This window comes from Leucopleurus acutus, assembly GCF_964270905.1.
Source record: "Leucopleurus acutus genome assembly, chromosome: 19".
Lineage (NCBI taxonomy): Eukaryota > Metazoa > Chordata > Mammalia > Artiodactyla > Delphinidae > Leucopleurus > Leucopleurus acutus.
This window is the reverse complement of record NC_139161.1, coordinates 50,332,995-50,359,232: the sequence shown is the minus strand read 5'-3', so window position 1 is coordinate 50,359,232 and position 26,238 is coordinate 50,332,995. Positions and strand designations below refer to the sequence as shown.

General features: G+C 54.8%; 1 protein-coding gene across 1 annotated transcript in view; it reads left to right on the top strand.

Moving 5' to 3' along the window:
- Positions 1-25,732, top strand: part of WSCD1 (WSC domain containing 1) — a gene marked incomplete at its 3' end in the record, with an annotated part of 30,761 nt that extends 5,029 nt beyond the window's left edge. Inside the window, exons 2-8 of the mRNA XM_082860367.1 lie at positions 2,024-2,138; positions 2,480-2,664; positions 6,839-6,960; positions 20,121-20,280; positions 20,988-21,152; positions 23,768-23,968; positions 25,380-25,732. Coding sequence (XP_082716493.1) covers positions 2,024-2,138; positions 2,480-2,664; positions 6,839-6,960; positions 20,121-20,280; positions 20,988-21,152; positions 23,768-23,968; positions 25,380-25,732 — 1,301 coding nt within the window. The remainder of the gene's footprint in view (positions 1-2,023; positions 2,139-2,479; positions 2,665-6,838; positions 6,961-20,120; positions 20,281-20,987; positions 21,153-23,767; positions 23,969-25,379) is intronic.
- Positions 25,733-26,238: the final 506 nt, after the last annotated feature.

Here is a 26,238-nt window from a genome sequence, read left to right as displayed (position 1 = left end):
TCATAGCCTGGAAGGGGGGGAGACCCTTTGGCAGACACTGAGAAGGAGACTGTTGCTGTCTCCTCAGCCCCAGGTCCTCTAACCTGAGGTCTCTGGGTCTTCAACCATTCCTGGCATGGCGGAGAGTCCCATCTTCCCCCATCTTGGTCATCTTCCTCTTGCCTTACCTTTCTTAACCTGGGGCCCTGGGAATCGCACATTGGTGCAGCCAATGGGACCAGCCCCTCCTTGCATCTGGGCTCTCTGCTCCCCCTCTCGCACCCTCGCAGGATGTCAGTGTGGGTTTTAGGAGCTCTGACCCACTGTTGGCATCGTGCCTGACCCTGTGTGGTGAGTCACCAGCTAAGGGGAAGGTGTGGTCCCTGCCCTCAATGAGCCTTAAGTCATGGTACAGGGACAGGATACACAGGTGTACACGATTTTTAACAACAACAGTTAACGATAAGGATTTGGGTGACAGCAAGGTTTTCAGACACTCAATGTGACAATTCAGAGAAAGGAGAGGCCGTAGTGGGCTGGAGTGGTCAGGGCTGTAAGTTGTCAAGGACAGGTAGGAAGTAAAGTGTGGACATGCGGGAGGGAGCAGGGACATGTCCAAATGTGGCAAGAGGGATGAGCTTGGGTGGGGTGGTGGGTTGCATTTATGCATTTGAAAGTTGAGGAAACTGAGGCACAGAATGTTGAAGTGATTTAGTCAAGGTCAGAGATGGATTTAAGTGTGCTGTTCATACCCGGGAAAATCACTCCCTGATTTGGGCCCCAGGAATGAAGGCTGGCAGACCCACTCCTCCAAACCACTCAGCAGGCGGCCCTGAGCTGCTGCTCTGGGCCAGGTTCTTGGCAGCAGCAAAAGCCAGTCTGGCCTGAACAGGGAGCTCCTGGACTGGTGGATGAGATCGCTACTCCTCCCCGCAAAGCCGTTTGGGAGCTGGCAGGCTGTTGGGAGGCCTTGGGTGTGCGGCTTCCCAGAGACAGCCTAATTTCCGGAGGCTGCAGCGTACCGCTCAGGCGCCACCTGAGACATCCTGGAACTGAGTGTAGGCGTTGCCCTGGAGACGAGAAGCATCTTTATCACGGGTGCCTGGTCCAGATGTGGGCACAGCTCTTGAGGGTGTGCATTCACAGCTCGGACTACGTGATGGCGTGTTTGCAAACTCCCAATGCACAGTTCCTTCAGCGCGCTGCGATGCACATGACATTTACACACCTGACACACCTGCTTAGTGCTCGAGTTCTCCAGGCTTTGCTGTGCATTTCTGGGAGGCAGCTCCCTCTCTTGAGGTGACAGGTCAGGGCTGTTTCCCACTGACATGTGCACGGTTGGGTCAGCACTGTCGCTGCTTTGTGGAGTCTTGTCCCCTAGTGTCCCTTTGCAGGAATGTGCCACAGATGCCCTCACTGGGGAGGGCTCAGCTGTCCCTTGGTCCTAAAGATTCCCACACAGGACAGCTCTCTTACATGTTAACAGGTGTGTAAGCAGCATCTGCTTACACACCTGCAGGGATGGGGGCTTACTTCCTCCTGGGGTGGCAGATTTTCTTCTTGATATAACTCCATGTTTGCAAGATCTTTATGTTAGCTAAGATCAGACTTTCCATAACACATTTCTTCCCTCTGGATCACGAGGAGGTGACAGAACCTGCCTATCGAGACATTTTTGGAGGCAGAGAGGCCTTTTCCAGCCTAGGAAGGGTAGGGATGGAGAGGAGAGGGGTCCAGGGGAAGAAATTAAACGAGCCAGACTCAGTGGGTGAGGGTCAGTGGAAGAAAGTTGTATTCTGTCTGATGCCAGGCTCCTGGCAGGGTGTCTGGAGGGACAGTGGGCCATTAACTAGGAAAAGGGGGAGGACGAGAACAATATGGAAGTGTCCAGAGGCGCTTCAGGGAGGGTTGGACCACAGCATCATCCCCTGGGCTTCTCTGAGAAGAGCCTTAGCCAGGAAGGGCAATGCCAAGGGTGGAGCCAGGTAATCTCCCCTCTCTCCGGGGCCTCTGAGTCTCTGCTGTTCTTCCCCGCCTGCAGGCACATACATGGGATGCTTCAGTGACGACGGCCAGGAGAGAACTCTGAAGGGGGCTGTGTTTTTTGACTTGAGAAAGATGACCGTCTCCCACTGCCAGAATGCGTGCGCTGAGCGGTAAGTGTGGGACCCTGACCATCAACTCCACTGGAAATAAGGTCCAGAAAGTGGAAGTGGTGTCCCTGAGGTGATGCGTCGGCTTCCAGTTGGCTGTCATAGTGTAAGCAGAGCTCGACCGATCAGATCCCAGTTGTCCGGAACAAAGAAAGTTTACTGACGGGACGGCAGGGGGTTATGGAAAGAGCTCTGGGCTCAGTGTCAGGAGAGCTGGGGTTCACTTCCTGCAATGCCAGGACTCACCCTTAGCCTGGCCCCAGACCCAGCTGCCATTCCTGGAACCAGACCTCAGTGCCCTGGGCCAAGGTCAGGACTCACCCCAGGCCCCGCTCTGCCTGCAGGTCCTACGTCTATGCCGGTTTGGAGGCCGGGGCCGAATGCTACTGTGGAAACCGGCTCCCAGCAATGAGCATGGGGCCAGAGGAGTGTAACCATGAGTGCAAAGGGGAGAAGAGCTCCGTGTGCGGGGGTGTGGGCCGTCTCTCCGTGTACCGCGTGGAGCAGCTGCAGCCCGGCTCCAGGAAGCGTGAGTGTGCCAGTCTGTCCCTGAGTTCCGTCTGTCCCCTGCTCTGCCACCACCCCCGCATCTGCAGCCCCTCATGCAAACCACATGGGACCAAACCTGTGCTCCGCCTTCCTCACCATCTTCCCCAGACAGGCTCGCGGCAGGGGTATGAGGTTAGCCTAAGTTCGCGCGAGTTCATGACTGAGGCACATCTTTCCTTATCCTCTACAGGAGTGAGAAACTGATCAGGAGGCCCAGGGCCTAGGTCTAGGTGTGTCTCAGACATGCTGTGTGGCCTCAGGCAGTTTGCTTCCCCTCTCTGGTTTCCAGTCTAGTTTGTGAAGTGCAGAGGCAGACTTTGATTTCTAGCAATGGGGCAGACCAGGTAGTCTGAATGTTTCCTAGCTATGAAACACCTAGAAATGCTGGGTAAAATTGTTTTAAATGCACAGCTGAACTAACAAGAAAGTAAGGAAATCCCTGGCTCCAGGAAAGAAGTGGGAAGTAGGAGTCACAGTGGTGAGATGAAGGTAATCAAGGATGCTGTGCAGCTCTGGGTCTCCGCCAGGGGAAGTTGCTTATCTTGTGATCACACGGCTTAGGTTTTCATGTCCACAGAGGACAGAAAAGGAGGCTTTGAGCCTGTCAGGGTAGGGAGTTGGATTGAAACTTCTGTATAAAGTTGGATCCAATTTCACTGAAGTATAAATCAGTGAAATTTTACATTAAAAAAAAAAAAACCTGCCAGAAATAGAAAAACTTGTCTGTTTTGACCTGAGCTTTGGGTGAAAAATAATTTTCCTAAGAATTTATAACCTAAGAGTTTATAATTGCAGGCTTGCGTTTGTCTGCGTTTTAAGGTTCAGATTTGTGCCGTCTGCCTGGTCCTGAAAGCTCCAACATGAAGTTTGGCTCTGGGCCATCTGGAGGTACCAATAGAGGCACGTGCAAAATTCTCTCTTGGGAGCTGTGCCACCAACCCAGGTGTAAAGGGTTCCTGTCGCTAAATTCCCACTGAAGATGAGTTTACAATTCAAAATTATAGAACCCGGGGGAAATAATCGACCATGAGGGAGAGTAAACTGGTGCATCAAACAGCAAGACTGAACCTCCCGGAATTTCACCTGAAAGTGCAGAGATGCCATCTCAACAGAGATGACCACTGAGGGGGCCCAGCTAGGTGTTGGTGAAACTCGAATTTGTCCTCATTGCAAGATGAGCTGCAGATCCACTTGCTGTAATTATAAAAGGCCCTTCTATAAATTAATATGGCTGTGTACATTTGCGCATTTGGGGGGCCGTCCTCTTCCTGACTGGGAGGGGCCAGGCTGGGAAACAGTCAGAGCGTGGGAGACCTCCCCCCACCGCTGGCGAGTGTGAGACTGCAGGCGATGGAAGCACAGCCCAGCATCCAGGAGCATCAACTCATGAACTCAGCCACCTCTGGCCATGGACCAGGGCTCCGGGAGAGCTGATGGATTAGTTCGAGAACGGGACAGAGCTCAGAGAAAGGGGTCAGGTCAGACGCGAAGACGGCAGAGGGGTTTCTGGGAGAGCTTTCCGAGTGACGAAGGAGTTTGCTAAGCAGTCCGGAAGCCCAGCTCAGAGAAGCATGGGTGAGCTGCAAAGCCAACACTGGCTACCATCTCTGGGGTCAGAGTGATGGGGAGAGTGGCTCAGTGCTCAGACCCGGCCAGCTAGGCTATTCCAGTGCTTTCTATATTCAGACAGGATTGTCTGGGAACCAGGGCTCCGGATGGGGGAATGGGGACGGGGTGGAGACCCTGACAGTGCACTCTACGGATTCACCAATGAGCCATTACCTCAACAGATACTCATTGACACCTACTCCGTGGCAGGCCCTGTCCTGGCTCAGCAGTTTGCCATGGTACATGGATGTACCAAGTCCCGCCCTGTCATCTGGGCATCCACATGGGCTTCCTGAGGACCAAAGTGCTCCAGGAGGGCTTCTTGGACCTTTGATTTTCCTGGGTTCAAACAACATTAGCCCCCCCGACTCCTCAGCCCTGCCCGCCAGGAGGATCAGGTCTGTATGTGGGCTCTGGGCTGCCCTGGCAGCTCGTCCTGCCTGCTCAGCCACTGACCCTCAGAGATCAGTACTTGGCTCTAGGTTGCCCACTGGTTAAGGGTCAGATGGTCCAGTCATTCAAGCCAGCCTCAGATCTCAAGCCGGCTAGACTTGTTGTCATAGTTAATGTTGAAACGGTGGGACAGCCGCCCCTTCCGGCAGGCTGGGGAGCCTGCACGGCTGACCTTTGCCGGCCTGCTCCCCTCTCAAGGGCATGAACCGACAGGATCTCTGTCAAGAGGTGACCAGGTGACCGGCCATCTGAAATTCCAGCTTCTTACTGGCAAGGAGCTCTCACAGGAGTAAGAGCCGTGAAGGTGCCCCCCGGGTTGGGATCAGAGGGAGGTGCAGAGCAGGTCATCCGTGGCTCCATCTTGGAGGCGTCCTTCTGCCCCAGGCGCCCCTGGAGCTGTCACCTGGGGAGCGGGAGGGAAGGGTGTGGAATGGACTGCCCTGGGTCACAGCCTCTTCCCCGACAGTCACAGCGGCGAAGCCTAGAGGCAGCTGATACTGCACTTCTAGCAGCATCCTGTATCACTGACCTGTTCCAACTTATGCCGCGCCCTCACCTGCCCTGTCGTGTCCGATTCCTTATTCTGTCGACACATATTGGCCACCTGCTGTGTGTCAGGCTCTGGGCCGGGTGTGGGGATCATTGGGGTGACCCAGATGCAGCCTCCTCCCAGGCCGCAGGGAGGTACTCACCGGAACACTGCTCACCCTCGCTTGCCATGTGGCCCGAAGCCTGCCTCCCTGGAGCCTGTCCCACCCCAGTGCAGCTGACCGAGGACCACAGCCCAGTCCGTCTAGATATTTTGTCCTTTGGGGGCCCAGTCATGCCACAGGACGGGACGGAGTTCTGTGGGTCCTGCACAAATCATCACCCCAGGCCCTTGCACCAAAATCCAGGGCAGGAAAGTGGCTCTGGGAGATGCAGCCCCACGGGGGCTGGCATGTGGGTGCGTGTCATCCCTCAGAACAACTCTAGCCGCCAGGCGTTCCTTAGGTGAGAAAATGGAGAGTCTCTGAGTCCATGACACGCCCAGATGGCTGACTGAGTCCCTGGCGGTGCCGGGGCTTGATCCCAGGCCGTCGTTAGGATGCTCTGCGTGGACTCTTTTCCCAGCACCAGGCTGCTTTCCTTCCTCTGTGCCCTGATAGGTCCGTGCCCTGACGCCCAGACCACTGGTGCCATGGTCGATAGGATGGGCTTCCAGACCCAGAGTTTGGTCCTGCTTTGTCGTTTTGCATGGAGAGAGCCTCCCGCCATGGTGCCGGCGGGCTAGAGGGTTTCTGCTCTCTCCAAGAGGTGTGGCAGGTGGAGAGAACCGGGAGAGGTGCTGAGCCCCGGGAGATGTTGTGTTAAAAAGGAGCATGGGATGAGAATCAGGACGCCATCCAGAGAAACTCTGAGGAGTCTGGAGGAAATAGGAACAGTTGGTGCCGGAACATTCCAGAAGGTTTGTCCCCACACCAAGGAAGCCAACTAGGGAGCTGAACTTCCCCACCAGAAGGTCTGTAGAACAACTTGGCAGCCTGTGTACCACGGGCTTGAGGAGTATTCCTAGAATTTGGCGGGAGTTCAAGACCAGAGAAAGTAAAGTAGTGGTGTGACTCGACGGCACAGCAAGAGGGAGTGTGGCAGGATTTCAGGTTTCCAAATCGACTTTTCTTTTCGTGCGTGTGTGGGTAGGACAGAGTTTTCCAGAGCGTCAATCTCTTGGGTCACCTAGTGCAGAATCTAGTACGGAATGGATGCAGAATCCTGATCTGTGGAAGGAAGGAAGGGAAGGAGGAGGAGAGGACGCACACTGTCCCCCGAGGGCTGGCAGGAGAAGCAAGACATGAGTGCAGAAGCTTCAGCAAATGGTCCCTTGTCGGTGACCCCGGCGACCAAGGCTAACGAAGGTTCTGGTGCCTGGTTTCTCTCAGGAGCTTGGCTTGACCACAGCCTCTACGGGCAGTTTGCCCTCTCTGATTGGAAATCTGCCTTTCCTGAGTGTATTTCCACCCGTTTCGGCCTCTGAAGCCACCGTTTTCCTCTGTGACAGGCCCCAAGAATGGTGGGCACCATCTCTCACCGGAACCCCATTTCCTTCCCCGCAGGAAGGACCGTCACGTACCGGGGCTGCTTCCGACTGCTGGAGAACGTCACCCACGCCTTCCCCGACTCCCTGGTACAGGCCAACGTGACCGTGGAGACGTGTTCAGGATTTTGTTCCCAGAAAGTAAGAGCAATTATGATCTCACAGCCCTGTCCTTTAACCATCCAGCCTGAGTGGTGGTCTCAGGGAGGGGCAGGTGCCCGTGCGGGGCTGCGGCTGTCCGTCCTCGGAGCCTGGGTGGGGGCTGAGGAGGGAGGTCCGGGAGGGAGGCGGGCAATGATGCAGGAGAGTCGCCGAGGATGCCAGCAGCAAGCCCGCTAACGAGGTGATCCGGGGCTGGGTGGGGAATTGTCAGAGAAGGTTGTAAAGCTGAAAGAATCGTGCCTTTCCCGACGTGAGCTCTTGGCACAAGTGTCAGATGTTAAGTTGACTTGGTTTGGAAACAGGAAGATGCTGGCTTGGGACTTGGGGAGTGCAGATTTTCTGTTATTTGCGCTGACGGCGTTGGGCCATGAATCTGACTTCCGGGGGCTGTAGTCACTCATGTACCTTTGGTTCAGCCTGGGCTGAGGACTGGAGTGTGGCTCTGTGCAGGGGCTGGGCTGGGCACCAAAGCCCACTGTCCCTGCATTGCATGCCAGCTCCAGGGTGGGAAATGTTGATCAAGGCCACGTGGGGCTTGCACAAAGCAGGACCAGGGACGGGGTGTGAAGCGAGGCTGGCGGGACCGGCGGGCCGCCCAAAGGGCTTTGAGAGCTGGGGCTGGAGACCCGTGGTCTCCAGATTGGGCTGGAGGCCGTGGCCCTGGAAATAGCCCCAGGTGGCAGTAGGCTGGGATTGGGGGCTGCTCCGATGTGCTGGGGTTCAGTAGCCTTGACGGGACTGTGATACGTGGCAGTGTAACCGAGTAGGGCTAGGAGAGAGGAGGGCCTTGGCAACGATGATGGTCTTTATCAACAGAAGCTAACGGGTATTGGTCGTTTATTGCAGGTTCTGTTCCAACTTTGCACATGTTAACCCATTAATCCTCCTGACAACCGTAGGTGCTCTGATGAACTGCATTTTGCAGGTGAGGAAACAGAGAGCTCGGGCATCCTGCCCGAGGTCACACGGCCAGGAAGGGGGAGATCCAGGATTTGAACTCTGCCTAGCTCCGTAGCCTGCTGGTTGTTAGAAGGGTATAGGGCGTGGGCCTCAGCCAAAGCACTTGTAGTTGGACACAAAGAAGCACTCCCTGCAGGGGGCCCCGACCCACAGGGAGCTGCCACGCTCTCAGCCCTATTGAGATGCTTCCCTTGGAGGTGGGGGGAGACAAAGCCTTTTTCCTGCTCGCTTCCCTCTTGCACAGTCGCGGCCTTTGAAGTGGCTCTCTGACATCTCCCGGCATTTCTAAAGCCACTGCCAAAGATGTCTTAGGCATCAGGGCTCATGAGACACAATTCTGGGAGCCGAAAAGACTGTTTTTTGATTCACAGACAACTGGCCTGGGGACCCCTTCCGCCCCTCTCCCCCTGGTGGGATCAGAGCCAGTAGAGATGGCAGGGACACCTGCTCGCCCAGCAGGGGAGCAAGCCGCCCTCTCTGGGCTTCCTTCACACCTGCAGTTCAGAGCGGCTCCCTGGACAGCCGCGCACTGGAATCAGAGGAACTCAGCTGATCTGGGCCTGCTGAAGGCCAGCCTCCCGGTCAGCAGACATAGAGGCGTCTTCCTGTGTGCCGGGCGCTGGGTTGCAGCCTTCCCACTGGTGGTCGGCTCACGGCTCTCAGTGCTCCGTGAGCGGGGATAGTCTGACCCCTGCTTGCTGCGGAGCTAGTGCAGGTTTGCAGGAGTGAGAGCTCTCACACGCAGGCACAGAGCGACGGGGCTTTACATCCCACTCTCGACACCATGCCCCGTGCTTTTCACGCTGCTGCCGCCTCTCGGTGTGATATCGGCGGGGGAAGGGGACAGGCGAGTTAGCGGGAGGAGACAGGAGACAGGAAAAGAAACAAGAGGAAAGGGAGCGGGCAGCATCACGGCTCTGCCTCTTTGATGTTTTAAATTATTTCCAATAGATAACATGCTCACGTGGAACACAGTAAAAAGACACCAAAGGGGGTCGAGGGGAAAGTCTTCCTCTCACCCCTGTGTGTCGTCCACTCAATGTCCTTCCTTGGACGCAGCTGACGGACCTGACCTCGGCCAGCCACTCTCGGAGAGATTCTATGAATATTCAAGTGGTTGTTCCTTTACAGAGTCACGATGCCTTTACAAACCCCACAGATGGTAACGAGCCACACACACTGCTCTGCCCCACGATCCCCTCCTCTCTCTTAGACATTGCTCCACATTGGCACAGAAAGCGCTTTCCCACTCTTTTATTCAATTACATGGATGTCCTATAACTTCTCTAACCAACGCCCCGCTATTAAGCATTTAGGTTGTTTCCAGTCTTTTGCTTTTACAAACAAGGCTCTGATGACTATCCTTGTAGGTGGGTCATTTTGTGTCGGTGGTGGACCTGCCAGATGAAATTCTTAGGAGATGACAGGTCAAAGGCTGTCTGTCCTCGTCCTGTGGGTAAACTTTGCCATGCTGCCCTCGGCAAAGGTTGTGTTAATTTTACGCCCCACCAGCTCTGCATGAGAGGGAAGCAAGGCATCCTCGTGCCTCTTCTTTTGGAGAAGATAACTTCAAAGCAGCATCCCAGGTAGAGGGCCCGGTATTCTGGGGATGCCTCCCCTGGGACAGCCCACAGGGGCCCAGAGAATTCTGCCTTGTGGTTACAGACACAGAACTTGAAGATTTTAAACTCTTCAACTCCCATTTCCAGCCATTCTTCATGTTTACTGACAGAAATCCAGGTCGCTGCAATCTCACATTGCAACGTGCGCCAAAAGATACCCGAGGGTTGTCGATCGCTTATGCCGTTTTGCACCTTTGCATTTTGTACGTCTCCCCTTGAGATGCGTTTCAAGGGCTGGTTACTTGTTTGGCTCTGGGCAGCGATGCTGCGAATTGTTGAGGTCAGAACAAGGATGAAAGGGCGTCCAGGGTTCTCAGAAATGGCCTTTGCCCTACAGGCGTCAGAATCTGTGCTGACAGCTTGGCTCATATCCTGGCCTCCCCTGTATTGTCAGATGGGGCAGGGACAGGGGCTGTTTCCTTGAATCCCATTGTTTCGATCCACGGAATGTTTGCAGCTGTGAGGATCAGAGTCACCATTTCCAGCTTTCAAGTTGAAAGCAGGTCTTGGCAGGACATACCTGTGGGACAGGGGCCAAACACATACACTGACGCTTATGCGGGGGATGCCAGCTGCCCCGGGAGATAGAGCTCACCCCTGAAGAAGGGCTAAGACAGGAACTGGGTGATTCTGACATACAGCAGAGGAAGGTCACTGCCTGATGCGGATGAAGGAGGCTTGGAGGGAGGCTTCAGTAGGAGGGCTGCAGCTTTTTGGAAGGGTTAGAGCTGGAGGGTGTGGGGCGGCGTCCGCGGGCAGGGGAGGGGCGTGAGGAGTGCATCATAAAACCAGGCAGTGGCGGGGCAGGGGTGAGGTAGTGGGAAGGCAGCCAGCCCGCCCAGAGCGCAGGGCTCCACGGTGCCATGTGAAAGGTAGGACGGGGACAGGCTGCAATGCCCGCCTCCAAGTCCAGATGTTTTTCGGTGGGTAGGAGGGAGCTACGGATGGTGTGGCAGGGAGGGGGCGGTGTGACTGGCGTGGGGCTTCATAGCTGTGGGTAGGATGCTCCGGGGTGAGGGGTGTTCTCTGTGGATCCCTTTGGGAGACAGCAGTCCTCAGGGCCACCCCCGGAGATGCCTTGCCAAAATTGTGAGTGAAGTCCACCTGTGACCTGGCTCTGGAATTAGGGATTCCCGGTAGGGCAAGGATGAGGCCCCAGATGCCATGCTTGTAAGTCAGACCACCATCTGCCTGACAGAGTGAGCCGCCGGTTCCCAGAAAGTCCGTTCTTCGCTTCTCCTCCTTCTGCTCTGCGGTTGTCGGTATGACTTGTACTCAGGCCTTCTGATGCTCCCCGTCAGCTCTCAGGTTCCCAGTGGGAGCTAGGCGGGGACCCTGACCTCATCTAGGGCAGGGCTGCTCATCCTTGCAGCTGCTGACATTTCGAGCTGGGTAACTGTTCGGGGATCTGTCTGTACATTGTAGGATGTTTAGCAGCGTCCCTGGCCTCTACCCACTACCTACCACTTAGCTGTGACAACCCAGACTGCATCCAGACACAGCCAGGGGTCCCCTGCAGGGACCCACTGTCCCAGAGGGCCACCTAGCATGTGTTGTCTCAGCCATACCAGGCCCGGTTCACGTTCCCCACGCATCTGAATCCTGGTGATCGATTGTCCTTTACAACTATTTAGGGAGGATGAAGAAGCAAATTCCGCCTCCAGCGTTGAGGTCTGGTGGATACAGGATCAGTTGGAAGTTCAGCTGACCCAGGCCTGCAGAGGCCAGGGATCTATTTGCAGGAAGGGTCTTCCCTCTCCTCTCCTGGACGTTGAGGGTGAATGACAGAGGTGAATTTGGAGATTTCTGGCTGTACTTTCCTGACCGACGTGCCAAGCACTTCCTCTCCGGAAAGGCGGGTGGCACCGAGGCTGCAGAGACGTCCCAGTGGCAGTTTCATCTCATTCTAATTTGGCCGCAAGACAAGCTCGGATGTCCCACGATGTGGGAACGGTTACATTATGCCACGGCCATACAGCGGACTATAATACAGCCACTGAAAATGTTTTCAATGACTTTTATGATGGAAAGTGCTCACAGCAGACTGTTAAATGGGGCGGGGCTAAACCTGAGGGTGGGGACAACAGGCTTAATTAGGGCTGGCTGGGCAGAGGGGCCGGGAGCGGCAGATGCCAGAGGTGGGGCACGCAAGCAGGAAAAGACGGGGAGCCTTCTTGGTGCCGTGCCCCGATTTCGAGTACCACCTGAGATTTATCTGTGGCTCCCGATAAAAATCTCTACCCTTTTTTTGCTAGTTAGTTACAACGGATTTGAGGAGCTCCCAGAGTGTAGTTTGACGGGGAAAGAACATTTGGGGCCACGTCCGCATCTTAATGATCTGACTCTCTGCCAGCAAGGGCGACTTGACCTGTGTAATGTGTTTTTCAACACAGTAAAATGATCTTGTCTAATTTTCTGCGATCGTGCTGGTGATGGAAGAAAACCTGCTCATTCTCTGGCCTCTAGATGTTATCACCTCCCTCATTTGAACAGAAGGTGAAAATGATCTTAGATGTTTGCACTGCTGCCCATTCGGATGCGGGGTCGTTAATTTTGAAGCCCCGTATTGCTGTTCGAGTAGATAGGCCGTTCGTGGGAGTGTGCCATTCCTGCGGTGGGACTGATGGGCGAAATCTGGTACCATCTGCAAATAGCTTACTAACGTGTGAAGCTTCTGCTATTACACCTTGTGATCTGAGGTTTGCTCTCCCAGCAACTGCTAGTGGTCCTACTGAGAAAGGCATCGCAGGGAGAGAGGTGTTATCCTTTCTGCCTGCCCTCTTTTAGCCTCTTTGGGGTGTATACGTTCTTCATACAGAATAGTTATCACCTGGATGTTTTCCCTTCGACATTTCTTCTGAGGTTTTTCCTTTTTCCGTTTAAAGGAGGTGCTAACCCAGCTGCCTGTGCGCATTAACGCGGAGCCGGCTTGTTCTCTGCTGTGCGGTGGCTCTGGCCACGTCCCCTTGCATCCCGATAGATGCAGTCCATCCTGCGTGGGTCTGGGGTTTGTGAATTACTACCTCTGTCTGCTGTCTGGGGCTCCAGTCTGCGGAGAGCCATCGCCCAAGGGGACATCCCCTAGGGGCCCCTGGAGACACTCTGACATTTAAGCTCAAAGTTATCCTGAGGCAGCACCTTTGAGGCTGGACACGTGGAAGAGGGCTGGTGCGTTAGCTCTTCCTGTGGAGAAGAGTGAATGCAGAGAGATGGCCTAATGCCCCCACCCCATGCCTTTGGCCTCCTCCGGACTCGGACCAGCCAACTTGCTGAGGGCCTACTCTCTGAAAGGCCCCGTAATAGTATAGTTTGAACTGCACTTGTCCACTTATGTGTGGATTTTTTTTCAATAAATTCGTACCACAGTATGCATCATCAGCCATTGGTTGAATCCATGAACACAGAACCGCAGCCTTGAGGATCCACGGATTTGGGTATCTGTGCCAGGTCCTGGAACCCATCCCCTGCAGATACCAAGAGATGAGAGTATTTCATTGCATCCTAAAATCCCCCTTACAGCTGGAGAAATCAAGACTCAAGCCATCTAAATTTAAACTCACACCAGAGCCCTTAATCATTAAGCTATGCCCCTTTTACAGATGATAAAACCAAGGCTCACAGCTGCCCGGTAGCTTGTCGACAGTCACACAAATGAGATTCAAAGCCCGGAATTCCTGACGACAGGCCTCAATCTGGGTCCACCTCCCGTAGCGACCCGTCCAAACCACACAGCCCCACACCTGCAGTGAGATCAGAGGGAAACATGCTCTCAGTTACAGGATCAGCGGACGGGTTTGCATTCAAACTGATATTCGCCGGAAAGCAAGAGTCGGTCCTTTCATCCCCGTCCCCACATCCCCCTTCGTGGGCCTCTCCTCTCCTTTCTGTGTCTTGAATGTTCCCCAGTTCTCCTCTGGAGGCAAGAGACTGGTAAGAGGCAACCTCCATGCCGGTTCCTGAATTTCGTCACAAACCCACCGCATTCACGTTTTTGCCTCCCGGGGGCTGAGTGTGGTGTGTGGCAAAGCCCCGGACTGGGAGTCCGGAAGGCTGGCTTCTGCTCCCACACACCCTGAGGTCGTGGGCTGCTTGCCGCCGGCCTCCAAGCCTCAGCTTCGCCTTCTGAAACCAGAAGTTCTCATCTCGGAAGTTTTGGTAATTCTGTGTAATCCTGGAGATCCTGAGAAGGGTGCCCAAGGAGGAGCGAGGATGGAGAAGAGGAGACCCCAGTGGGGGTACTTCTTGAGGCCTCGCTCCTTGCCTGTTGCAATGTCCGCTCCTTGACCCCTTGGCCACGGCCAAGCCTTGGCGTGTGGGTCCCCGCCGCCCGGAGAGCCCAGCCCTGGCCGTATCGTGACCCGGCTCCAGGCTGAATGCCCAGACACACTGCAGACCCAGTCCCCGCCTGAGCCCCCATCCTGGACACCCAGGCTCAGGCTGTAGAGAAAGTACTGGGATCAGGGTGTGCACCCACCCTGCCCTCGGAACTCCTCATCTGTTCGAAGCAGTATCACATCTGTGTTCCTGTTCTGCCTAGTCTTGGTTCATTGTCTCCTCTTCTCTCTCTCTGTGCTTTCGCTCTTGCTTTTGTTCCCTCTCTCTCTCTCTCTCTCTCTCTCTCTCTCTCTCTCTCTCCCCCTGCAGCTTGACGTGGAGGTGCCGGGGAGCAGCAAGGTTGGCAGAGAGATAAGATTCATCAATATTTAATTTTTAAGGAAATCATGTCTTAGAAATCCCCAAGGGGCTGAAAATTGTTCTGTGTTTTCAGAATCCAGTGATGTTGCTGAAGAGGTTATGTTGTAAATAAAACCACATTACTGTCTGCAGCTCTCCCGTTGCTCTGCAGACACCCGGGAACGTGACAGTTTAAGCCACTCAAGGAAGCAAAAAGGTTCGGGTGGGGGCAGCCTGGCCCCACAGCCCTGGGATACAGGATCGTGGGGCACCGACATCAGCCATTCCCTCCGGGGAGGGAGACAGACCCAGCCTGCCCTGAGCAGACTTTTTTTTTTAAACCGTGTTGGTGAAATGTTCTTGTCCGGACAGGAATCTCAGGGTGGCGGAGTCCCGTGGGGCTCCTGTTGTCAGGGAGGGTTTGCTCAGATGGAGCAGGCTTTGTCCTCTTTACTCATGGCACAAGTGACCAACAGAAGGCTCGCGTCCGAGTCTGTTGCCAACCACTCTGGGGGGAGTTGGGATCTGGAGAGGACATCCATTCGTTCGTTGGTTCATCCATCCAACATCCATTAGCATCCACCACGTTCTAGACTTCGTTCCAGGTACTGAGAATGCAGCAAGGCACCCCAGACACACACAAATCCCGGCTTATATCCTTGTGGGCAAAGGCAGATAGTAAACCAGGTAAGATACATAGTATGTCGAACGGTGACAAGCACCGTGGAGAAAAATGAAGCAGGAACCTTACGTATGTACCCGTCGGAAATGAAGACGTGTATCCACTGAAAGTCTTGCCCAAGAATGTGCACAGCAGCGTTATTCGTAACAGGTAAAAACTGAAAACAGCCCAGGGATCCGCCAAGTGAAGGAGTCCACAACTTGTTATGTCCGCGCACGGAACGATACTCAGCGATGAAAAGCAACAGTCCACTGCCAGACAGAACAACATGGGTGGACTTCACAAATATTCTTCTGAAAGAAACCAGGCTCACAAAAACATGTGCTGAGTGATTCTATGTACAGGCCATTCTAGAACAGACAAAACTCATCTGTGATGATGGAAGTCAGACTAGGGGTTGCTTTGGGGGACGGGGGTATGACTGGGAAGGGGCCGAGGAAACGGGTGGGAGGGAAATGCTGTGTATCCTGCTAGGCGTTCATCAAAACAGACTGGGTGGTACATTCAGGGTCAGAGTGTCCCATCGAGGTAAGTTATACCACTGAAACAAAAGTAGAAAACACAGCAAGGGATTGGGTGTATCGGTGATAGCAGGAGGGATGTTGCAACTCGAAATGGGGTGGCCAGGAAGGCCTCACAGAAGAGGTCTTGCAGAAGGTGAGGGAGAAAACCATGAGGGTATCTGGGGGGCTTCCCTGGTGGCACAGTGGTTAAGAATCCACCTGCCAATGCAGGGGACACGGGTTCGAGCCCTGGTCCGGGAAGATCCCACATGCTGCGGAGCAACTAAGCCCGTGTGCCACAATTACTGAGCCTGTGTTCTAGAGCCCACGAGCCACAACTATGGAGCCCGTGTGCCTAGAGCCCGTGCTCCGCAACAAGAGAAGACACTGCAATGAGAAGCCCACACTCCGCAACGAAGAGTAGCCCCCACTCGCCGCTAGAGAAACTAGAGAAACTAGAGAAAGCCCGCGTGCAGCAAAGACCCAATGCAACCAAAAATAAATTAATAATTAATTATTAAAAATAATTATTAAAAAAATAAAAAAATTATTATTATTAAAAATTATTATTAAAAAAATAAAAAAATTAAAAATAATTATTAAAAATAAATAAATTAATTAAATTAATTGAAAAGAAGAAAGCCATGAGGGTATCTGGGAAAGGACATTCCAGGCAGAGGGCACAGCAAGTGCAAAGGCCCTGAGGTGGGAGCGAGACTGCAGTGGCCAAGGACTGGTAAGAAAGCTAGTGTTAGTTTGCTCGGCCTGTCATAACAAATTCCCACAGACTGCTGGGTGACTTCAACAATAGAAATCTATTTTCTCTCAGTTATGGAGGCTAGAAGTCCAAGATCAAAGTGTTGGCACGGTTGGTTTCTTCTGAGGCCTGTCTCTCTGGCTTGACAATGGCTGCCTCCTCCGTCTCTGTGTGTCTGGGTCCTAATCTCTTCTCATAACGACACCAGTCAGATTCGATGGGGGCCCATCCTAATGGCCCCAGTTTAACTTAATTGCCTCTTTAAAGGCCCTGTCTCCAAATACAGTCATATTCTGAAGTGCTGGGGGTTAAGGCATCAACATATGAATTTTAGGGGACACAATTCAGCCTGTAACAGCCAGCGTGGATAGAAGTGTGGGAGACACAGACGCAGACAGCTGCGTGCTCCCTGCTGCCGCCGTGGTACCCAGGCTGCTTGTTCCCTCTGCTCGCTGTGATGAAGGTATTGAGCTGGGACGAGACGGGATGAGGGCTTTTCGGGAGAGGATGGATAGCAGTGGGAGAGGCCAGAGGTTGCAGTTCTTGTGATGGCTTTTCACTAACTCACATCAGCAGGAGAACTTGCTTCCAGAAAGCCAACGACATTCTCATTGAGGATCAGGACACAGATTCGCTTTCTGTTGAGAAATGACATGGGGGCCCCAGGGTGGGTGGAGTCTAGCCAGAGGCACTGATGGCGTTTGTCCAGCCTTTTGTCCCCTCACTCCAAGCCCAGCGGCCCCAGCTGCCTGTGCTGGACATCACCGCAGCTCTGACAGTGACGGCAGCTGTGGCTGAGTGGGTCCTGGTTCCAGGGTTAGGGCCCCATTGTGGCCACTGAGCCCTCAAAGCAATTCTTTTCTTTTTTTTAATATATGTTTAAAATGTATTTTTTGGCTGCATTGGGTCTTCGTTGCTGTGCACAGGCTTTCTCTAGTTGCAGTGAGCAGGGGCTACTCTTCGTTGCGGTGCACGGGCTTCTTGTTGCGGTGGCTTCTCGTTGCAGTGCACAGGTTCTAGGCACGCAGGCTTCAGTAGTTGTGGCTCGCGGGCTCTAGAGCGCAGGCGCAGTAGTTGTGGCACATGGGCTTAGATGCTCCGCGGCATGTGGGATCTTCCCAGACCAGGGCTCGAACCCGTGTCCCCTGCATTGGCAGGCAGATTCTTAACCACTGAACCACGAGGGAAGTCCCAGCGATTCTTTTCTTTATGTGTCTGTTTGAGATTAAGGATCACAAGTGCTGCTTGGGGGAGGGACTTCCAAGCTTTGCTTGATCCTGAGCTTTTGGGGCCTTGGAGGGGGAGCCAGAAAGAGGAATTTTAGGAACCAAACTCTCAGGTACTCTGCGTGTCAGGAGGGTGGTCTGGGGCCCGCCTCTAGTACAATTACAGGTCTTAAGAGTTAAGAGTAAGGGAGCCCTTACTATGTGCTGGGTCCTTTTCATGCATCATCCTCCCTTCATTCTCCCAGCACTCTATGGTGTGAATATTATTGCCCCCAGATGACAGATGAGGCAGCCAAGACTTGAGGGACAGGTAGTGATTGGTCCAAGGTCATACAGATATTCAGCCGTGGCCCCGGGATTCGAGTCCAGGTCTGTTGGATTGTAAACCTGGTGCTTTTTCTCCTACCGGGTGCTTCCTCCCTGGTGCCTCTGGACATGAGCCCATGGACACCCAGAATGACTGCCTACCGCTAGCCCCCTGTCCTGGGAGAAGTTTGCAACTCAAGCCTCGTCCAGGAAAGGCATGGGGGTAAATGTCCTAGTCTCACTGGCCCTCACGGTGGACCAGAGGGAGAGAAGTGAGATCCTCCAACTCTTCCAGGCAGGACAACTCAAGGAATATGTCCATTTTACAGATGGAGAAACTAAGGCTCCAAAAGGGGAGATGATTTGCTTATGGTCCCATAAAATGTTTAAGGGCGTTTCTAATGCCGAAGTGAGCACTGAGCTCCGGAAGCAGATTTTGTGCGTGTGTGTGTGCGTGTGCGTGTGCGTGTGTGTGCGTGTGCAGGGGTGTGTGTGCGTGTGCAGGGGTGTGTGTGCGTGTGTGTGTGTGTGCGTGTGCAGGGGTGTGTAGTGTAAGAATAGTGAAAGCATCCTCTCCTGTCCCCACATGGCAGCTCAGCCCTGAGAGAGGGATGTGCGGCTGGCAGAGGCAAAGCTGCCCCTGAGCCTTGATGAAGGAGGAGGGGGATGGGGAGAGGCCTTCGTGGGGGCTGTGAGGCCTCTGGGAGAACATCCCACCTACGCTTGGGAGAACAGCCCTCCACTGGCGGCAGCCTCCCCCCTACCTCCTAAGGGACCAGCCGGCCCCAGGCTCTGCATCGCCCTCCCCTGGCTGGGACACCATCCACTGTCTTTTCTGAGTGCCGAGATCCTGGGCTCGCCAAGCCACGCTCAGAAGACACTATTGATTTTCCTTTATTTATTTATTTATGAGATTTTTTTTTTTTGCTGTGGGCAAAAAATAAAAAGGTTTGTTCAGCGTTTCCCTTAGCGAGAAGTTTTCTCTGCCCACTGCTTCCCTCGCCCCCAAGCACTCACCCGATTGACTCCTCTCCTCTCTCTGTGCTCCAGGGGGCCTTCATCTCCTGTTTGTAAGATGCAGGGAGAGGCAGAGTGGAAATGGGGCTGAGTGTCCTACCCGGTGCCTGGCACATAGTAGGTGCTCAAGTAAAATGTTTGGGAGAGGTGAGTGGAGGACTTGCCCACCAGGGAAAGGAGGCCGAGGATGGCCTGCTCCTCTGTGAAGAAAGCACCTACTGTGTGCTGGGCCCAGCGCTGGGCAATCTGGGCCTTTCTCATCTAGTTTTCATAACCGATGTGCAAGGTGGGTTTTATTCCCTTTGTTCAATGGTGACATTCAGAAAGGTTCAAGGTTACCCAGGCTGTGAACCTGAATTCACATTCAGGCCTTCCCAATGCCAGCGCCCCAGCTCTCGCTGCTGTGCGGTGGGTGCATTCTCCTCCCCAGAGGGAACCAAGAAAACATATGTAAAAAACCGCCAGGAATTGGCTTGGCCTTCTAACCCTGGCAGGGCCCCTGCGATTTAAGGAAGCCCCCATCAGCCTGAGCACATCTGACCTTGCCCACCCCTCCTGTCCTGGAGAGATGCTGTGTGGGAATCTGTCACCGGCCCTGCACCCCACCCTGCAGCAGGACTGCAGAAGCAGGGGTTAGGTCTGTCTCTTTCCAGGGAGGGCTGGTGGGAATTCCAGACCTCACTGGGGGCTCACAGTCTGTTGGTTAAAGATGTTGAATGCTGAGCTGCCCTGGGTGGGCCTTTCTGTCCCATTCTAACCCAGACACATGTGGTTTCCCCCCTGGAACGCTGTTCCCTCCCTGGCACTCCTGACGACCCCCTAGATGTCTCCAAAATCCAGGTCCAGTCCCTCCCGTGGAGTCACCCCTCTGTAATAGCACCGGTGCTATTAACAGTGGACTTTTCTGGACTTCCCTGGTGGTCCAGTGATTAAGACTCCACTGCAGGGGGCACGGGTTAGATCTCTGGTTGGGGAAGTTCTGCATGCCGTGTGGTGTGGCAAAAAAAAAAAAAAATTATACACACACACACACACACACACAAAGAATGGGTAATAGAAGAAGGTAGTTATAAATACCAGCTATGACTTTGTGACCAGTTACATAAATAAAGACTGTAATTATCATAAAAAACAAAACCAAACAGACAAACAAAAAACAGTGGACTCGTCACCGGCCAGGGATGAGCTGCTAGAGGGCAGAGGTCCTGTCTCATGGAGCTTTGTCTCCCCTGGGTTTGGGCCCAGAGCCCAGCGCTGGGAGGATGGACAGACACCCCTGTAGATCCCATGCAGCTGGCAGGACGTCCCCCGTGCTCACCCTGGTCCCTGAGCAGCGGGGGCGTGGCCCCTGCATTCGCCCAAGATGCTTCTCTTTCTCTCCTTCCCTGGCAGGAGTTCCCCTTGGCCGTCCTCAGGGGCTGGGAGTGCTACTGTGCTTACCCCACCCCCCAGTTCAACCTGCGGGATGCTGTGGACAGCTCGCTGTGTGGCCAGGAGTCTGAGGCCCAAAGGCTAGCGGAGTACTGTGAGGTCTACCAGACGCCCGTGCAGGGTGAGTTCTGCCCCCGGAGGTGTACAGGCGTGCGGGGCCCTCCTCCTGTGTCTGCCACTGGTTGTGGCACTTGGTCTGGGGGTTTGGACTGAGTATGCGGTCCTGGGCGGGGAAGGTGTCTTGGTGGGTGGTCCTATCTTGGGATAACGGGAACAGGAGGCCTCCACCATCCCTGGAGGCAGGACACAGGATGCGGGGCTCGGTTTGGAGAGCACCTGACCGTTATCTGAGTCTCTCTGGGGATGAAGGTGGTTTGAGGATGAGCAGAGAGGCAGGGTCTAGAGGGATAGCAGTGGCAGGGTGGTGGGGCTGGGTGACATGGCAGCCCAGTGGCCACGGGGGCCTCCCTGAGCCAGTCCAGGACCTGGGGACCAGTAAGTCCCCCAGGCTGTGTGCCCAGGCTCCAGCATCTTCCTTGTGTGAGAAGCAGGTCTGCCCCAGCTGACCTTGGGAGTCTGCAGGACGCTGATTCCCACCAGACTCTTACACGGGGAGGTCTCGTCGTCCCTGGGGCTTTCTCTGGCCAGCCGTGGACCTATGCAGCCAAGGTCCAGGTGGCAAATCCCTTCCCCTCTTTGGGCCTCAGTTTTCCCATTCATCTCCCAGTGGGAGTCGTGGGTTGGCATTTCCTATCTAGGGAGGTCTGAGAGAGAGTCTGGGAGTCGCAGTGGAGGTGGGTAACCCGGAGACGACTTCTGCACTTCCAGATACCCGGTGCACGGACCGGAGGTTCCTGCCCACCAAATCCAAAGTGTTCGTGGCTCTGTCGAGCTTCCCGGGAGCCGGGAACACATGGGCGCGGCACCTCATCGAGCATGCCACCGGCTTCTACACGGGCAGCTACTACTTCGATGGAACTCTCTACAACAAAGGTTAGTGCCGGCTGCAGGGCAGGGAGGAAGGCGGTTCCCAGCGCCCGGGCTGCAGCTTCTCCAGCCCAGGTCCTCCTTGGAGCACTGGAGCTGTGCTTCTCAAACTCGAACGCGCGTTAAGTGTCACCTTGAGGGCTTATGAATTCAACATAGCTTCCTGGTTTGCATGCCCCCCTCCACCAAGAGAGTGTGACTTAGTCGATCTGAGATGGGGCCTAGGAATTGGCATTTCTAACAAGCTCCTAGGTGGTGCTGACACAGCCAGCCCTAGGACCACACTTTGAGAGAAAATTCACAAGATCTGTTCTGGATGCAAAGGGAAAGCCTAGTAGCTTAGATTCCCTCTCTGTAAACATTTCTTGAGTTTTCCTTAATGTTTAGAACCCTCAATAATTAGGGGAAACTGACTTCATGTGTTCATTTCTTTTTTCTTTTTTTTTTTTGAGGCAAGTGTAGCTTATCAAAATACGATTTTTTAAAACGAGGTCCAAAAATCTTCAAGAGTTTAATGATTTCTAATATTTCTCTTGTAGAAATAAGAGGCCTCATTATGTCAAGTAAATGAACTTTAAAATGGCTCGAATCTGTGCACTGTTTAAGACTACGAACCTCAGATAAGCCAAGTGGGATCTATATTTGGGGAAATATATTTCTCTGTTGTCAAGCGTTAACAACAGTTTCTCTGGGATTCTTAGAGTTTGGTTGAGGAAATGAGGATACTAACAGCCTGGAGAAAACGCAAACTTCCTGAGGTGGGCAGCGGGTTCTGGAATCACCCACAGCCATCTTGGTCTGGTCGGGAAAAAGCCAAGGGTGTGCATGTAACCCAGTTTCATCACCCCCGGGAGGCTTGAGTGTTACGGCAGCTACAGGTGAAGTGACCAGGTGAAGCACATGGACCTGCCCACTCCGGCCTAGTCCCCTGGGAACTACCTAACGTGTACAGGCTGCAGCTACCCACCGTATTCATCTAGAAAGAAGGCCTTTCCCTTATTCAAACAGCTGGCTGCCTCAGTCTACAAATGGCTAAGTGGCCCAATGGCTCGATAGCTGGACATAATAAGGATTGGGTCGACACTGCCTCAGAATGACTTTAGAGATTCCCCAATGCATCTTTGAGCCTTACGAGACTGGTTAGATGTAGCCACTGGCCTCAGAGCACTGTCAGAGCAGTCACACACACACACACATGTGCACACACATGAAATTCGCAAAGAAGCTCCAATGCCAAAATGCCAGACCGTCACGGGCGAGCGCGGTCTGAGTTACGCGGAAAAGTGGTACCTGTTGAAATAGGCGAAGGCAGTACAAAAGGCACCCTGGGCCGCAGGGTGTCAAAGACCAGATCTCATGTTTACTTGGCTCGTGGTTTGACTCATTCTTTCCTGGAACTTCCCAGCTGTTGGACAGAATGAATCAAAGCAAAGACTTTTGGTGTTTGGCCCGTGGCAGAGATGAATTTGAAACATGTGTTGAGTTTCAGCTGGTGACCCCAGACTTACAGACTCAAAGGACGCTTGCATTTTCCAGGCATCAAAGACTTGCTGTAGATACAAATACTTCGCAACCATTCGTGAAGGGGGGTGGGGGGGTGGGACTCATTTATGTTTCCAAGAGCCCGAGGCAAGCTCATGGGCAATTTTGGAGCTTGTCGCCAGAGCTGGATGGCACGGGCTACGTTGAGATGTGGCCCGGAGACCAGGTTCAGGGGACATCTTTCCAGGAGGCCTTCTGTGACATCCCACCACACTCCCAAACTAGTCCCCATGAGCCCCTATGCTCTGTATTACCCTTGGGCTCTCCCCCCACTAGACTGTCAGCTTAAAGACGGGGTCTGGGTGTTACCCCTTTGTCCCCAGTGTAAAGTCCAACACAGAACGGGCACACGATGATATTTGTTGATAAATGTGTGACTCTGTGTAGGGATGGGTAGAGTCTCCACAGACGCAAGACTGGAGCCCAGTTACAGGACTGTGGCGTAAGGTCAGAGGGTAGGACTGTGGCATAAGGTCAGAGGGTAGGACTGTGGTGTAAGGTCAGAGGGTAGGACTGTGGCATAAGGTCAGAGGGTGGGGCCACAGCTGCTGACTGCCCTTCAGCCTGAGGATGGGGACCCTGCCCCTTCTGTGGGGAGGCCTCACAGGGACACACAGAGCCACGTGGAGAGAGCCCTGGCTCTGACGCTGTGGTGCTGTGTGACCTTGAGCCAGTCACACACCCACTCTGAGCCTCAGTCTCGTCATCTGGCTGTGCCTTCCGCTGTGGCCAACTCACAGGGTTATTTGCAGTGCTCGTGTGACGTAGCCACGCAGATGCCCAGATGGATGCACTGCAGTGTCTAGAGAGAGGGCATGATCGGCTCTGCCTGCTGACTGCTGGGATCTACAGGAGGTGCCTTATCTTCTTTCTCTTGCAGATGCCATCTTTCCCCACTTAGATGCCTCCTGCCCTCACTGTCTCTTGGGCAGGGTCAGGCCCTATCGGCCATCCACAGGCCATCCCAGTGCCCTCTGCCGTGTCCCCAATGTCGGCTCTCCCTCAGGGGTGCAGGTTAGCGTTCAGACCTGTCTGCTGCAGTGGCAGCGGGGGCTCCACGATGCCTTTCTCCCGGGCAGGGTTCAAGGGCGAGAAGGACCACTGGAGGAGCCGGCGCACCATCTGCGTGAAGACCCACGAGAGCGGCAGGAGGGAAATTGAGATGTTCGACTCGGCCATCCTGCTGATCCGGAACCCGTACAGGTCCCTGGTGGCCGAGTTCAACAGGAAATGTGCCGGGCACCTGGGCTACGCAGCTGACCGCAACTGGAAGAGCAAAGGTGAGCAGAAGGGGCCGGCGGGGTGGGGGGAACCGTTGCAACTTTATTCGTGGGGTCAGTCTGCTGATACACGCTTACTGAAGTCCTACTATGTGCCAGGCACTGGGCAAGGTGCCAGGAGCCCAGGCTACAGGGGTCACAGTCTCTGCCCTCAAGGCACGAACAGTCTAGCCTTTGGACAATGAATTAAAGAGACACAAGTCAGGATAGCGAGTGATATAAAACGAAACCATCAGAAATGCAGCTGTGTCCGGCAGTGTGGGTGGCACGATGAGACACGGGGCCTGAGGCTGGGCAGGCTTGTGCTTCCGTCCCTGTGTGACTCCGGATCACCTGAGGCTGGTGGGTGTCCCCGCCTTCCCTATCACCCTCCCTCTAGAGCAGCCCCCATCAGCCACCCCTGCCCTCCTGCTGACTCCCCTTGAGGATGCAGGCAGGCTGAGCTCTGATCCCTCCTGGGTCTCTTACCAGCCCAGTGACCCCAGGCAAGCTGCAGACCTTGTCTTCTGAGCCTCGGTTTTCTCACCTTAAAAACAAGGGTGGTCCCATCTCATGGGGTCATTGTGAAGGTTAGAGAAGGCAGATGCTTCCCACAGCATTTTAGCTGTCTTAATAGCCCAATTACGGAAGCGATTTTTGTTGGGGTGATTCTTGACCTTTGCACCCTTCTCCCCACTTAAAAAAAAGACCCACCGAATTTCTAAATTTGCTGAAAACAAACCTCATGGAGCAGATCACCTGCCAGAGATTGCAGCGGCCCCGTCTGTGGGCTCCTTGTACGTCACTGGTTACACCGGCGATTGCACCCACAAGACACAAGAAGCGTCAGTTAGGCACCCCATTCACGTAGCTGTGTAGGAGGCCCTGGGACAGGAAATCCGGCCTGCACAGCGTCTTCATCTGACTAGGAGGCACAGAAGCTGCCCCACACACACTGCTCGGCTCCCATTACCCAGACTGGATGTGCAGAGCTGCCAGGGCAACATCAAGGTGAACCGAGGGTCATCTCGACAGAGAGGCCCTGCCTTGGTCATCTTTAACTCCACTGTGTCCCATAAGCCCGAGACCCTGGGCTCTCGCCACACAGGGACAGTCCCAGAGGGCGAGGTCCACCAGAGAGAGAACCAGTTCTTGGAATGCACAGTCCCCGTTCGTCTTAACTTGGTGTGTTTCCAAGGAAACTGCTGGGGGAAGGTGGACCTGAGGTCACAGCTCCCAGGCGGGCTTGCAGCTCTTCAGAGCCTAGCCTGACAGTAACCCTCCCCTACACAAGGTCACCAAGAGGGCCTTCCTCCGTGGGAGATCGGGTAGGTCGCCCTGGGTGGTGGACGATGGCGCATCCTGGCCCCCAGGAGGCCAGCAGCCCCACCGGGCCCGGGCCCTGACACGGCGCCCCTTCTCTCCCACCCAGAGTGGCCGGACTTTGTCAACAGCTACGCGTCATGGTGGTCCTCGCACGTGCTGGACTGGCTCAAGTACGGCAAGCGGCTGCTGGTGGTGCACTACGAACAGCTGCGGCGCAGCCTGGTGCCCACGCTGCGGGAGATGGTGGCCTTCCTCAACGTGTCCGTGAGCGAGGAGCGCCTGCTCTGCGTGGAGAACAACAAGGAGGGGAGCTTCCGGCGGCGTGGCCGGCGCCCGCACGACCTCGAGCCCTTCACCCCCGCGATGAAGGACCTGATCAACGGCTACATCCGGACGGTGGACCGGGCCCTGCGTGACCACAACTGGGCCGGGCTGCCCCGGGAGTACGTGCCCAGATGATAGGCCCCGGCCCGCTCTGCCCACCCGGCTGGGAGCCGGCCGCCCCTGCGGGGCTACGCACGTGCTCCAACGCTCGGGTGCCCCCCTGGGATGCTCGGGTGACGATGCCACCTGCAAGGAGGTTCCCCACCCGCCCCCAGGGCTGCCTGCCTCCCGCACGGGGAGACTGGACGTGAGCCCCGGCCAGGCGGACCCGATGTCACAGGATGGACGCGAGGGAACACGCACTCCTAGCCAGACCCGCTTAGACCTGCCACTCGCCGCTCACAGTGCCCTAACGCGCCTACGCCACCACCCCGGCTGTGCCAGACACTCCCAGACTTGCAGGCGTGAACGTTGATGCAGGCGTGTGGCGTCTGCACGTTCCTAGGGGCTGCCTGTCCGTCTCTCCCACACACTGACACACACGTGCACCCTGGGCTCTCGGAGGCCCCGGGCTTCCTGTTTCCAGCCCAGTGCAGGCTTGCTGCTCAGGGGCTTTGACTGGGGGATACTGGGCTGGGCGA